The 11,555-nt window shown below is 46.5% G+C and overlaps 1 protein-coding gene across 1 annotated transcript; it reads right to left on the bottom strand.

The window, feature by feature from the left end:
- Positions 1–6,444: 6,444 nt before the first annotated feature.
- On the bottom strand, positions 6,445–7,560 carry KCNJ1 (potassium inwardly-rectifying channel, subfamily J, member 1). The gene has a single exon (XM_009071737.1). The coding sequence runs from the start codon at positions 7,558–7,560 to the stop codon at positions 6,445–6,447; it is 1,116 nt and encodes a 371-aa protein (XP_009069985.1).
- Between the last annotated feature and the right edge of the window lie 3,995 nt (positions 7,561–11,555).

Here is an 11,555-nt window from a genome sequence, read left to right as displayed (position 1 = left end):
AGCTAAAGCCTGGAGCAACCTGCTCTGGTGGGAGGTGTCCCTGCCCAGGGCAGGGGTTGGGGCTGGATGATCTCTAAGCTCCATTCCAACCCCTAAAATTCTATGATTAACCCAGCACCACCCTGTTGTTGCTGGTTTTAACAGCTGGGGAAACTGAGGCACAAAGCAGAGGGGCTGTGACTGGTCTGAAGCTACAGAGCAGAGTTCCATATGGAATATGTGTCCCCTCAGACCCAGCCTCGCCGTTCCTAAGCCATTCCTCCTGCAGGCTCTGCTTTAGGTACCTGTCCAGCCTGATGTTTACAGCCCCCAACCCTCCACTTACACATCACCTCTGCATTCCCTGCCGAGAATTAAGGCTCCCAACACTTCTGTGAAGGGGCTAAATATATCCAGCTAGAGGTGCCCATGCCAAAAACGAGTCACTAAATGCACTGAACTTGGTATAATAAAATGAGGAACAATCCCAATAAATTCTTGCTTCGCCTTTCAAGGTTGCCGTGGTGAGCTGTGGAGTTGGGGCTGTGCGGAGCTCGGAGGGCTGATCTGCAGGTAAGCGATGCCATCCTGTGGCAGCAGCACAGAAGACACTCAGGAGATCTCTCGATCCCTCTGGAAGTATTCCTGGTGGTCCTCAGCATCCCATCCTGCCTCCGCGCTGGGCTGGCGCTGCGGGGTAAGGTGGTGACTTTGAGGAGCTTGAGGTTACCCAGGAGGGGAAAGGGCTTAATGCCTTCTGCCTTGAAATCGTAGAATTTTTGGGGTTGGAATGGAGCTTAGAGATCATCCAGCCCCAACCCCCTGCCCTGGGCAGGGACACCTCCCACCAGAGCAGGTTGCTCAAGGCTTTAGCCAACCTGGCTGTGAACACTGCCAGGGTTGGGGGAGCCACAGCATCCCTCGGCAAACTGTGACAGCGTCTCACCACCCTCGCAGGGAAAAAAAATTTCTTCCTAATATTTCCAGTTTCTTAAATGTGGCAAATGGAGCCACGAGGTGAGATTGCCTCATCTCCATCCTCCCCTTCCTTGGTCACCTCTCCAGGCAGGGAGAATTTGTGTCTATCTTGTGCAACAGTGAGTTCGTTCAAATGGAAGTGTCCCCAGGCAGATCCTTCCACCACAGGAATGTCAACTTGGCCTCAGGAAACACATTGTGCATTCTGGCAACTCTGTGGAGAGCTTCAGCCTTCCTCACTCTGCTTCCAGTGCCACCATCAGAGGGTTAAATGTGATTTGGGGCCAAGTGATGGTGCTGTCAGAGGTTCTCCAGGCTGCAGCAAGAAGCTGTAGGCACAGACTGGCCAGAGGGTTCAGGAACTTACTTGGCTTCCTTCTCTGCTCACATTCCTGGTGCTGTACTGTGGTTTCTCCCTGCTCCTGTGAGGAGCAGGAACTGTGCCAACACCGTGACAGTGCTGGGGTGGATTGAGGGGTAAAATGAAGGGGAAATAAAGGCTCTTCCCAGTGGAATTCCCATGAGTCTAACCACACCAGTTTGCTGCCTGGGGAAAGACACCTTAGCTGCTCTCACTTGTGTTGGGGCTTTGCTGACTTGTTTATGGGTGAGTAGTGGAGTTTCCAAGGAGTGTGTACATGCAGGAGTTATTCAGGAATCCCTGTGAGTGTGTTAGCATGTTCTGCCACATGCCAGCAATGCATGAGCATCTAAACACTGTGCCAGGCTTTGTTTTTATTGGTGTTATTATTATTTAGGGGTCTCTTTTCACCACCTCCTACCCAAGCGTGTGTGGAGACAGCTAACCAGCATATGTCAGTTTACTAACAGCAGTTATTTTAATTCATGGCCCTTTCTCCAGCAGGCAGCAGGATGCCTTATTCAGCTGCCAGCAGGAGGGTAAATCCATTTCAAAATGATTGAAATATTATGCACAGCTTGAATGAATGTTTAAAATAAATACAGTAGAAGAAACATGTTGTTTGTGAAATGAGAAGATAAATTAAGTTTAGTGCAGACATATTATTCTCAAGCCTGGCTGCTGGGCTGATGCCTTCACAGCAAAATCCTTTAGGCCTTAATCCAGCAGCATTTACATGGTCTGGCTTCCTCTCCTCAAGAGGCAGGACTTGCTCTTCAGGCCTTTGAGGATTGACCAAGCTGTTGGCTTACCCATGTTCCAGTTTGTGGAGAGGGCCCATGGCAGGATGGGCAGACAGGGAGAAGAGAACCATAAGGCATGAGCAGAGCTGTGGAGATGTAAAGTGAAACACTGTCATGGGTGAAGAAACAGCCTTTGTTTTCCAGTATCAGCTCTGTGGTTCCCTCCAGCCACTTCTGCTCAGCAAGATTAAATTTATTTTCATCCTCTTAACTGAACTTTCTTTTAATGGCAGTGAGGGTGACAGCCCCCAAAATAGACTTCCTATGGAGCCTGTCCTGAGTGGCACAGCCTGCAGCATGTCTCCTGATAACCCTTTTTCCCTGGGCCTTTATCTCTGTGCTGACAAACAGCTCTCCCTGGACAGAAAGAGGAAATTCCACTCATTGTTCTGCAAGGCTTGGAGCTCAGCTCTGTGTCCTGCCTGCTGCAGGGCTGGGAGTGCAGCTCTGTCTCCTGTCACACCAAAACATGCTGAAGAACATGATGGTCCTTCCCTGGCTGCAGGGAGCACTGGGAGTGTGTGAGGCAGGTGTAGGTGTCAGGAGAGGGAACAACAGGTATCTGTCCTCACAGGGTGATCAAGCATCTTATGTTTGAGTTCTGGTAGCACTTAATGGTTCTAGAAATGGAATATCCCCTCCTCATAACACCAAAACATGCAGAAGGACATGATGGCCCTTCCCTTGCTTCAGGGAGCATAGAGAGCTTCTGAGGCAGGTGTGGATGTCAGGAAAGGGAACAACAGGTATCCATCCTTGCAGGGTGATCAAGTAGCTTCTGTTTGAGTTGTGGTAGCACTTGATAGTCCTAGAAATGGAATAACACCCCCATAACACCAGAACATGGAAGAGAACACGGTGGCCCTTCCCTGGCTGCAGGGAGCACAGTGAGTATGAGGAAGGTGTAGGTGTGAGGAGAGGGAACAACAGATATCTGTCCTCACAGGGTGATCCAGTATCTTCTCTCAGAGTCCTGGTAGCACTTAATAGTTCTAGAAATGGATTAATATCCCCCAAAACACCAAAACATGCAGAAGTGCACAATGGCCCTTCCCTTGCTGCAGGGAGTGTAGTGAGAGTGTGAGGCAGGTGTAGGTGTCAGGAGAGTGAAGAACAAGTATCCATCCTCACAGGATGGATCTAGCAAAGTATCAGGTATCTTCTGTTTGAGGACTTAATGCTTCTAGAAACAGAATATTAACCCCCATGACACCAAAACATGCAAAAGAACACAGTGGCCCTTCCCTGGCTGCAGGGAGCACAGTGAGTGTGTGAGGCAGGTGTAGGTGTCAGGAGAGTGAAGAACAAATATCCATCCTTCAAGGGTAATTAAATATCTTCTTTTTGATGACTTAATACCTCTAGAAATGGAATATTAACCCCTCATAACAGCAAAACATGCAGAAGGACATGATGGCCCTTCCCTGGCTGCAGAGTGTGAGGCAGGTGCAGCTGTCAGGAGAGGGATCAACAGATATTCATCCTTGCAGGATGATCAAGTAGCTTCTGTTTGAGTTGTGGTAGCACTTAATACTTCTAGAAAGGGAATAACATCTCCCACAATACCAAAAAATGGAAAAGAACAGGATGGCCCTTCTCTGGCTGCAGACAGTGTGTGAGGCAGGTGTAGTATGAGGAGAGGTAATAACAGGTATCTGATCCCACAGGGTGCTCCAGTATCCTCTCTCAGAGTCCTGGTAGCACTTAATACTTCCAGAAATGGAATAACACCTCCTCACACTTGTGCTGTAGGGACAGGGCAAAAGGCTCTAAGGCTGTGTCTCAAGAACTTGGTGTTTTAGGATCCTGAGATGGATTTCCAATGGCAGTGCCTGAAATCCTATTATTTAGGGACCCTCTAAACTTTGTGGAGTGTACACCACCTCTTGGACAGGCACTGGAGTGGTATTTACTTTATTTTCCCCTCTAGCACTAACGTCCCAAACCAGCTTTACTTAAAGTAAGGATCTTCCCTGAGTCCTCATTGCATAGCTGGGTTTGGCCTTTAAAATGGATTTCCCATTTTTGTACAGTGAAGGCACTGTTTCTACTTTTATTAAGGGCATCTTGGTGCAGCTCTCCTCCCAGGGCTAGGAGGTGTGACTTGTAAGCCTTGAGCACTGACAGTGCTGCTTTCTGGGGAAATTACACTCAGGGAATTGTACAGGAAGCCTAGAAAGAATATACAGCAGCAACTCTGGAATGACCAAGCAGCACAGTGGCCTCTTGGTTCAGACAAGCCTGAGACTCTTGAGCCTTCATTTCACTTCTCTGCTCCCTCCTAGATTTCTATGTGTGGCCTTTATCATACACTGTTGGCTTTGGGGAATAAAAACTGTGTTCCAAGTAGATAATCTGAGGGGTTCAGATGCTGATTGGGACTGTAAAAGTACTTTAAGAGTTGACACTGTTAGTTTGCAAGGTTGCAAAAATAGTACAGTTAAATTATTGGGCAATATCTGTGAATTAATTCAAAGGTCTCAGCTGGTGGTTCCATATCCCACAGTTCTAGCCCTAGTGCAACCACTGTTAGTAACTGATGTGTGATGAGGACAGAGCTTTGTTGCTGATCTTTCCATCCAGAGGTGAAGAAGGGTGTAACATTGAGGAGAGGAAAGATGGAGGCAGCTGAGAATTGGCTTTTAAAGTGCTTTAGTGACATGATTGTTCATAACATTGTTCTCTGTACAATGTAAGTATCTATGTCCCGTGTTACAGATGGCAAATCAGAGATAAAGACTAAAGTGATTTGTTCTGAGCCAACAAAGGAGTTGATACTACACTGGGACTGAGACCTGAACGCTCCTGGTTCCCAGAGTTTGATTTCCACACTCACATTGTGTTCATTTGCAACATAACTTCCTCTTGTCATTACTTAATTCTCCCCTTCTTTTAAAGTCCTTTGGTCCAGCAGCTTTTAAACAGCATTTCCATTTCACCACAGCATTTAAAACAGATGAGCTGACTTACAGCACTGGGAAGAGTTCCCAAACAAACCTCACCCTTTGGTCTGCCACCTGAACTCTCAGCAGCAGAACTAGCTGGGGGGGGAGGGGGAAGACTGTGAGGAAGTAGAAATTCCCCAAAAAAAGAAACGTTATTGAAGCTTCTTGTTGCATTTGAAACTGCAACATTGAACTTGTTGCATTTGAAACGTCAACAATAATCCCCAGAAAATGTTCACCCACTGCTCAGCTACCACCGAGCAGAACTTGTTTCCTGGAGGGATGCACATTTTGCTGTGGGAAGATGAGCAGTTTGGAGCTACATCTGAAGTTGGTAGAAGGCTCCTACGCTGTGTTTTTGTTTGAACAAGGCCTTCATGCTTCAAAGGGAAAGATAATCCGTGTTTGCATTGGGGATTTTTTGGAAGGATCCATCTAGAGCTGCGAATTTCCTCTCTCCTCCCAGTGGAGTGCTCTCTGCCAGGTGGGAGGCAATCAGTGTGTTCTCCATGTCCCCACTGGGGCTCACCTTTCTGGCCAGTTGTCTTCACATGTTTCCTTATTTCACAGCTAGGCAGCTCCTGGGGAAGGGAAGGGGATCGGAAGGCTGAGACAAATAAGCTGCAAAATTCCTTTCCTCCCATAGTGAATCTCTGCTTGTTTTTTCTTCAGTTCTCATTTCCATTTGGCTATTATTCCCCGAAAGGAATCAAAGGCTTTCACAGGGGAGAAGTCATATTTTGGAGCTCTAGATGCAGCAGCATGGCCCAAGATTTATCTTCCTAAGTTTCTTAAGCACATAACATCCCTTAATGCTCTGTTTCTGTAGCTGTACCAGCCTCAATTGAAGAAGGAATTGTTTCAGAATGCTCCAAAGTGCTCAATTATTCCAGAGCCAGAGTCTGCTTTTATAGAGGATTTTGGCAACCAGAAATATACATTTTTGGGCATTTTGTCTCCTAAATCCCTTAGGTTTCTGTAGCTTTGCCTTCTGTCTCCCTCTTTTCACATTCTCATTCCAGCAGCTGTGTGTCTTTAACATGTCCTAAAGTTTCTTTCCATCTTTTCTGGCTTTTCAACACACTTGTGTGCCTCTGGGAACTTGAGTGAATTGGACATTCCAACATAGCAGCTTCATAAAATGTCCCATAGGTATAAAAATAGAAATTCTATGAAATATATATATATATAGTGTAGTTAAATAGTGTTCTGGAGATCACTGGTATCCTGGGCCTCTTTGATTGGAGGCTTTCGAGAAGATAAATGCTGTTGTTAGAGGAAAACCAAACCTGTGTTTCTCTTTTATTTTACAAAGTTATTAATCCTCTCAAGACTGAATTCCTTCTGGAAACAGGCACAGTTCCATCACTATCTGGAGCTACATTTGTGTGTCAGTGGTTTCATTAACTTCTGACAGGACAAACCCAGGATTGTCATAGCCTTTCTTCTCTTTGGCTTTAGCTTCTTTCTCATTGTAGAGACAGAAGGCACAGTGGGGAGTCTCCACAGCCACTGTCTTGCTGAAGTTCTGGAAGTCTACTCTGTATTTCCCTTCTTTGGTCTTGGACACGATGGGAGCAAAGCGATAACCCCAGAGAACCTCCTCTGGGATGTAGGATGTCCTCACTTGACAGGTAGCACTGGTGGCTTCAACAGTGCCATCCAGAAACACCACCAGTTCAAAATCTTGCTGCAGGATGGTTTCTGCTGCCATGTGGAAGAACGGGCTGTTCTTGTCTATGACATGATAAATAGTCAGTGGGGAAATGAAGAAGAGATTCTCATTGCCAGCATCAACTATAAATTCTATGTTGACCTGGTCCAAAATGATTGTCTCTCCTTCGGGGGTGATGGTGGTCTTGAGCAGCTTCCCATAGATGTGACTCCCAATCAGCAGGCTCTTCCTGAGGTTTGCCACCCGGATCAGGAGGCAGAGCTTCCCCCCACGCTTGCTGATGACAGCATTCTTGCTGAAGGTGATGGTCTTAGCCCGGTTTTTAGACCTGGAGATCTTGGCCAAGATGGCACCACACATGAAAGAGTTGATGATTACGCCCAGGATGGACTGGAAGATGAGCAGGAAGATGGCAGTGGCACATTGTTCTGTGACACACCTGAAGCCATAACCGATGGTGACCTGTGTCTCCAGGGAGAAGAGGAAAGCTGAGGTCAGGCCATTGATGTTCTCCACACAGGGAGTGTGATTGATGGAGGGATTGAACTCAGGAAGATCTTTGTGTATGTAAGCCACCACATACCAGAGCAGCCCAAACAGGAACCAGCTGCCTAAGAAGGCTGAAATGAAGATAGTCATTTTGTATCTCCACCTGAGGTCCAGGATAGTTGTCCATATGTCAATTAGAAAGACAAACCTTGACTGTCCTACATTGCCAAACTCTATGTTACACCTTCCATCCTTGGAGACAAGCCTTGCCCTTCGCCGGCTGCGCTCTCTGATGTGGCTGGTGAAGCGTTGCCGGAGGTAGCTGAACATTCCCTCTGCTGCTAGTGTTCTGCAGAGCAAGAAATAACAACCATTAATGCAAGTTTCCTGCATTACCTGCAGGCAGGAAGGAAAATCTGACAAAGTCTCAAGACACTTGTTTAGAAAAAAGTTGTATTATTTGCATATTTTTCCCACAGTTGGTGAGGAAAAGTTCCAGTAACTATATAAGGAAACTAACAGCTTGTTGCCTAAGGAGAATTCCAGCCAAAAAGAATCAAAGAAGTTTAGGGGTTGGAATGGTCTTTAGAGATCCTCTAGTCCCAGCTCTCCTTGCCATGGGCAGGGACACCTCCCACCAGAGCAGGTTGCTCAAGGTTTTAGCCAACCTGGCTTTGAACACTGCCAGGGTTGGACAGTGCTTGGCTTGCTCAATAAACTCAGAATCAGTCAAGTGTTAGTATTGTCCTCTGCTTAGCTGAGCAAGTGGAGGCACAGAGAAGCAGGTACCTTCATCATGGACATATGTGGGGAAAACTGGAGGGCAGAGGCAGGATTTGAGGTCTTTCTGCCTTTTTGGAGATGAATCATGGCCTGTTAATGCAAATGTGTGTGTACCTCAGCATTAGGAGACCCTGGATTTGATGTGGATAGCAAGTTGAGTTCTACAGCAGAGTGACAGGTTAGTGGTTGGACTCAATGATCTTAGAGGTCTCGTCCAACCTTGGTGATTCTATTCAGGAAGAATTGAGGTAGATACAGAAGGCATAATTAAGGCAGATGTGCAGTTGTTTTTAGTGTAGTTACAGTTTGGGTTTGAAGGTGTGAAATGCAAAATCTGGAGTCACAAAAGCAGCTCAAATAGGGATTTTAGGTGAGAATAAAAGATTCAGTTTTCAGCATCAGGAGAATTTGGGTACCACCACCCAAATTTTGGATACCAGAAAGGTAATGCTAAGGCTAAGAATGGATTTCTGAATCTGATCCTTTAAAGGGAAGTGTAGCTCTGTGTCTCTGTTGATTTTGTCCTTTGTGTTTGGCCATGTTAGCAGGAGACCCAGGGAATAAGAGTCATTGATGGAGAAAACACTACAGATGTGTTCAGACTAGAGTTTGGATCAACCTATATTTGGAAAATTCCCAGTCTTGGAGTTATTCAGACACAGAAGCATGGGGAGAAATTGATCTGCTGCAGAGCCAGAGCCTGCCTGCTGTGCTCAGAGACAGATCTAGGGCTTGAGTTTGACCTAAAACTTAGCAATGTTCCTAGAAATAATTGATTTTGGAGTTTATCACCCTTCAGGCATAAAATGCAGTTGCAAGAGAGGATGTTAGATTAGTGCATAGTGCTAACCCACCCTGAAAGTGTACCCATTTGTGTCTGCTTGTGTAGCCTTTGTGGAGCAAAAACTCTTCTCATGTAGCTGAATCAAACTGTGTAGTGTGATCAGAGGTCTTGGGGGCAAAATTCTTCAGTTCCAAACAGCTGAAATAAGCAAAGAGCTTGAGGGGAAAGTATTCTCACTGCTGACTCACACAAAGGATGTTCTGAGCCTACTGTGTCTCTTAACACCTGAACATTTTGGGGTCCTGAAGATGTTGTAGATGATGTTTTCTTTAGAAAGGCCTGAGCTTGATGAGTGCATTCCAAAGCAGGAAAAGCTGAGGTCTTTTAAGTGTTTGCTATTGTTAATTTACAGCTGTATTATCCTTCCCAATAGAAGGATACACTAAAACAACCCTTAGGAATGATGTTTTTAGGGCAAGCTAGAGATGCTGCACCACTTATCTGAAACCCTGCCTCATATCACTGTCCCCCCCAGGCTTCCTTTTTGGTTAGGAGCAAAATGCTTGGCTCAAATTGCTGGCAAATGCACTGCCCAAATTTTGCTTCATTTCATGTGCTTGAATGTTTGTGGCAAGAGTTGTTTAGTGCCCTTAAGCTCTCATTTCATACAGCCAAAATGGGGGTCATGGAATCATCAAGGATTGGAGGAGACCTCTTGGAGCATCAAGTCCAACCATTAACCTGTCACTGCTGGAACCACTAAACTATATCCTCCAGTGTCAGACCCAGACACCTCTTAAACACCTCCAGGGATGGTGACTCCATCACCTCCCTGGGCAATATTCCAGAGCCTGGACACCCTCACAGGGAAAACATTTCTCACATCCAATCTGACTCTGCTCTGTCTCAACTCAAGGCCATTCCCTCTAGTCCTCTCCCTGCAGCCATGGCAGGACAGACATCCCCCACCTCTCTCCAACCCTGTCAGGGAGTTGGAGAGAGCTGTGGATGATCCAAAGAGATCCCTTAGACACATTGATGTGAGTTTTGTGTGAAATTTGTCTCATTAACTTTAGCCATTTAAATATCAGAGAACTGGCTGGGCCAGTTGTACAGGTGACTCCTAGGTTACAGGAAAGGAGCTGTGCCCCCTCTGAGGGGCCACTTGCCACCACCATAGTCTTATGAAGTCAAGAACTGCTGTTTGGCAATGTCCCTTTACTCTGTAAGGCATCTAGATTAACTCAGAGACGCTTCCTAATGTCTTAGTTGCCTAGACCAGACATCAGAGAATATTCAGAGTTGGAAGGGACTCATGAGGATCATCAAGTCCAACTCTTGGCCCTGCACAGGACACCTCAACAATCCCACCATGTCCTTCCATTAGACATAGTTACAGGGCCCAGAAAATACCTTCAGATATGATAATCAGGAGCAAAGGGAAAGCATCCAACTCCATGATGAAGTCTAAGTCCAAACTAATTACATTTTGTAAAGCCAGAAGTAAATTCTGTTACTTAATGTCCTTGTTAGCAGCTCTGAGAATGAATTTTTCTATGCCTCACAGTTGTGTCTTCCTGCACTTAGCCTGAAATCACTTTCCTCCCCGTTCAATAAAATTAGGAGGAAAAAAACCAAGGTCACATTGTAATGTTCCTTTTCACTGTTTGAAACTTTTGCTGTTGAATTCATTGGTTGCAAATGTAGCTGGCAGAGGTTAAACTTTCAGCACATGGTGGAGGGAAAGGGAATGAGGTCACTTTCTAAATAATTCTCAGCTTTTATTTTCATGATGCACTTTTAATATGTTCGTGTTAGTGCATAGTTTGAGCAAAAATAAAACATTCCTCTGTGACACATTAGTCAAAGGAGTTTTCCAGCCTTTTAACACTCTTACGGTATAAAACCATGAAACTTCGGCTGGCCTTGGGGTTTGCTTGGGACACAACAACCCCATGGACCTCCAGGCTGGGGGAGGAGTGAGGACAGAGCTGTTGGTCACAAAGGGCCTTGGCAGTGCTGGTGGCACAGCTCAGTGGGAGCCACCAGTGTGCACAGGTGGCCAAGGAGGCCAAGGGCATCTTGGCCTGGCTCAAGAGCAGTGTGGCAGCAGGACCAGGGCAGTGCTCATCCCCCTGCACTGGGCGCTGGGGAGGTCCCAGCTCAGTGCTGTGCTCAGCTTTGGGCACTCACTGCCCAAAGGCCATTGAGGCACTGGAGCGAGTCCAGCCAAGGGCAACGAGGGCAGCAAAGGGCTGGAAAACATGGGCAAGGGCTGAGGGAGTTGGGCTTGGTTAGCCTGGAGAAGAGGCTCAGGGGTGACCTCATGGCTCTCTGCAACTCCCTGACAGGGCTGGAGAGAGGTGGGGGATGTCTCTCCTGCCATGGCTGCAGGGAGAGGACTAGAGGGAATGGCCTTGAGCTGAGCCAGGGCAGAGTCAGATTGGATGTCAGGAGAAATGTTTTCCCTGTGAGGGTGTTCAGGCACTGGAATATTGCCCAGGGAGGTGATGGAGTCACCATCCCTGGAGGTGTTTAAGAGGTGTCTGGATCTGATGTGCTGGAGGATATGGTTCTAGAAGTAACAGATTAATAGTTGGACTTGATGCTCTCCAACCTTGATGATTCTATGATTTATTTTGTCCTGTTCTGCAATAATGTGAGCTTTGGCTTTGCCAGAATAGCATGTGAAGTTTTGGGATGCCTCATCTTGTCCATCATAGGTTGCATATGAATATCTCAGGCATAGGTGAGCTAT

The sequence above is a fragment of the Acanthisitta chloris genome, unplaced genomic scaffold (genome assembly GCF_000695815.1).
Source record: "Acanthisitta chloris isolate BGI_N310 unplaced genomic scaffold, ASM69581v1 scaffold7433, whole genome shotgun sequence".
Lineage (NCBI taxonomy): Eukaryota > Metazoa > Chordata > Aves > Passeriformes > Acanthisittidae > Acanthisitta > Acanthisitta chloris.
Note: the sequence above shows the minus strand (reverse complement) of the source record. Positions and strands in the feature narration are given on the sequence as shown.

Excerpts from the sequence above, each read along its gene's own strand:
- KCNJ1 (XM_009071737.1), bottom strand. The coding sequence starts at position 7,560 with ATGTTCAGCTACCTCCGGCAACGCTTCACCAGCCACATCAGAGAGCGC.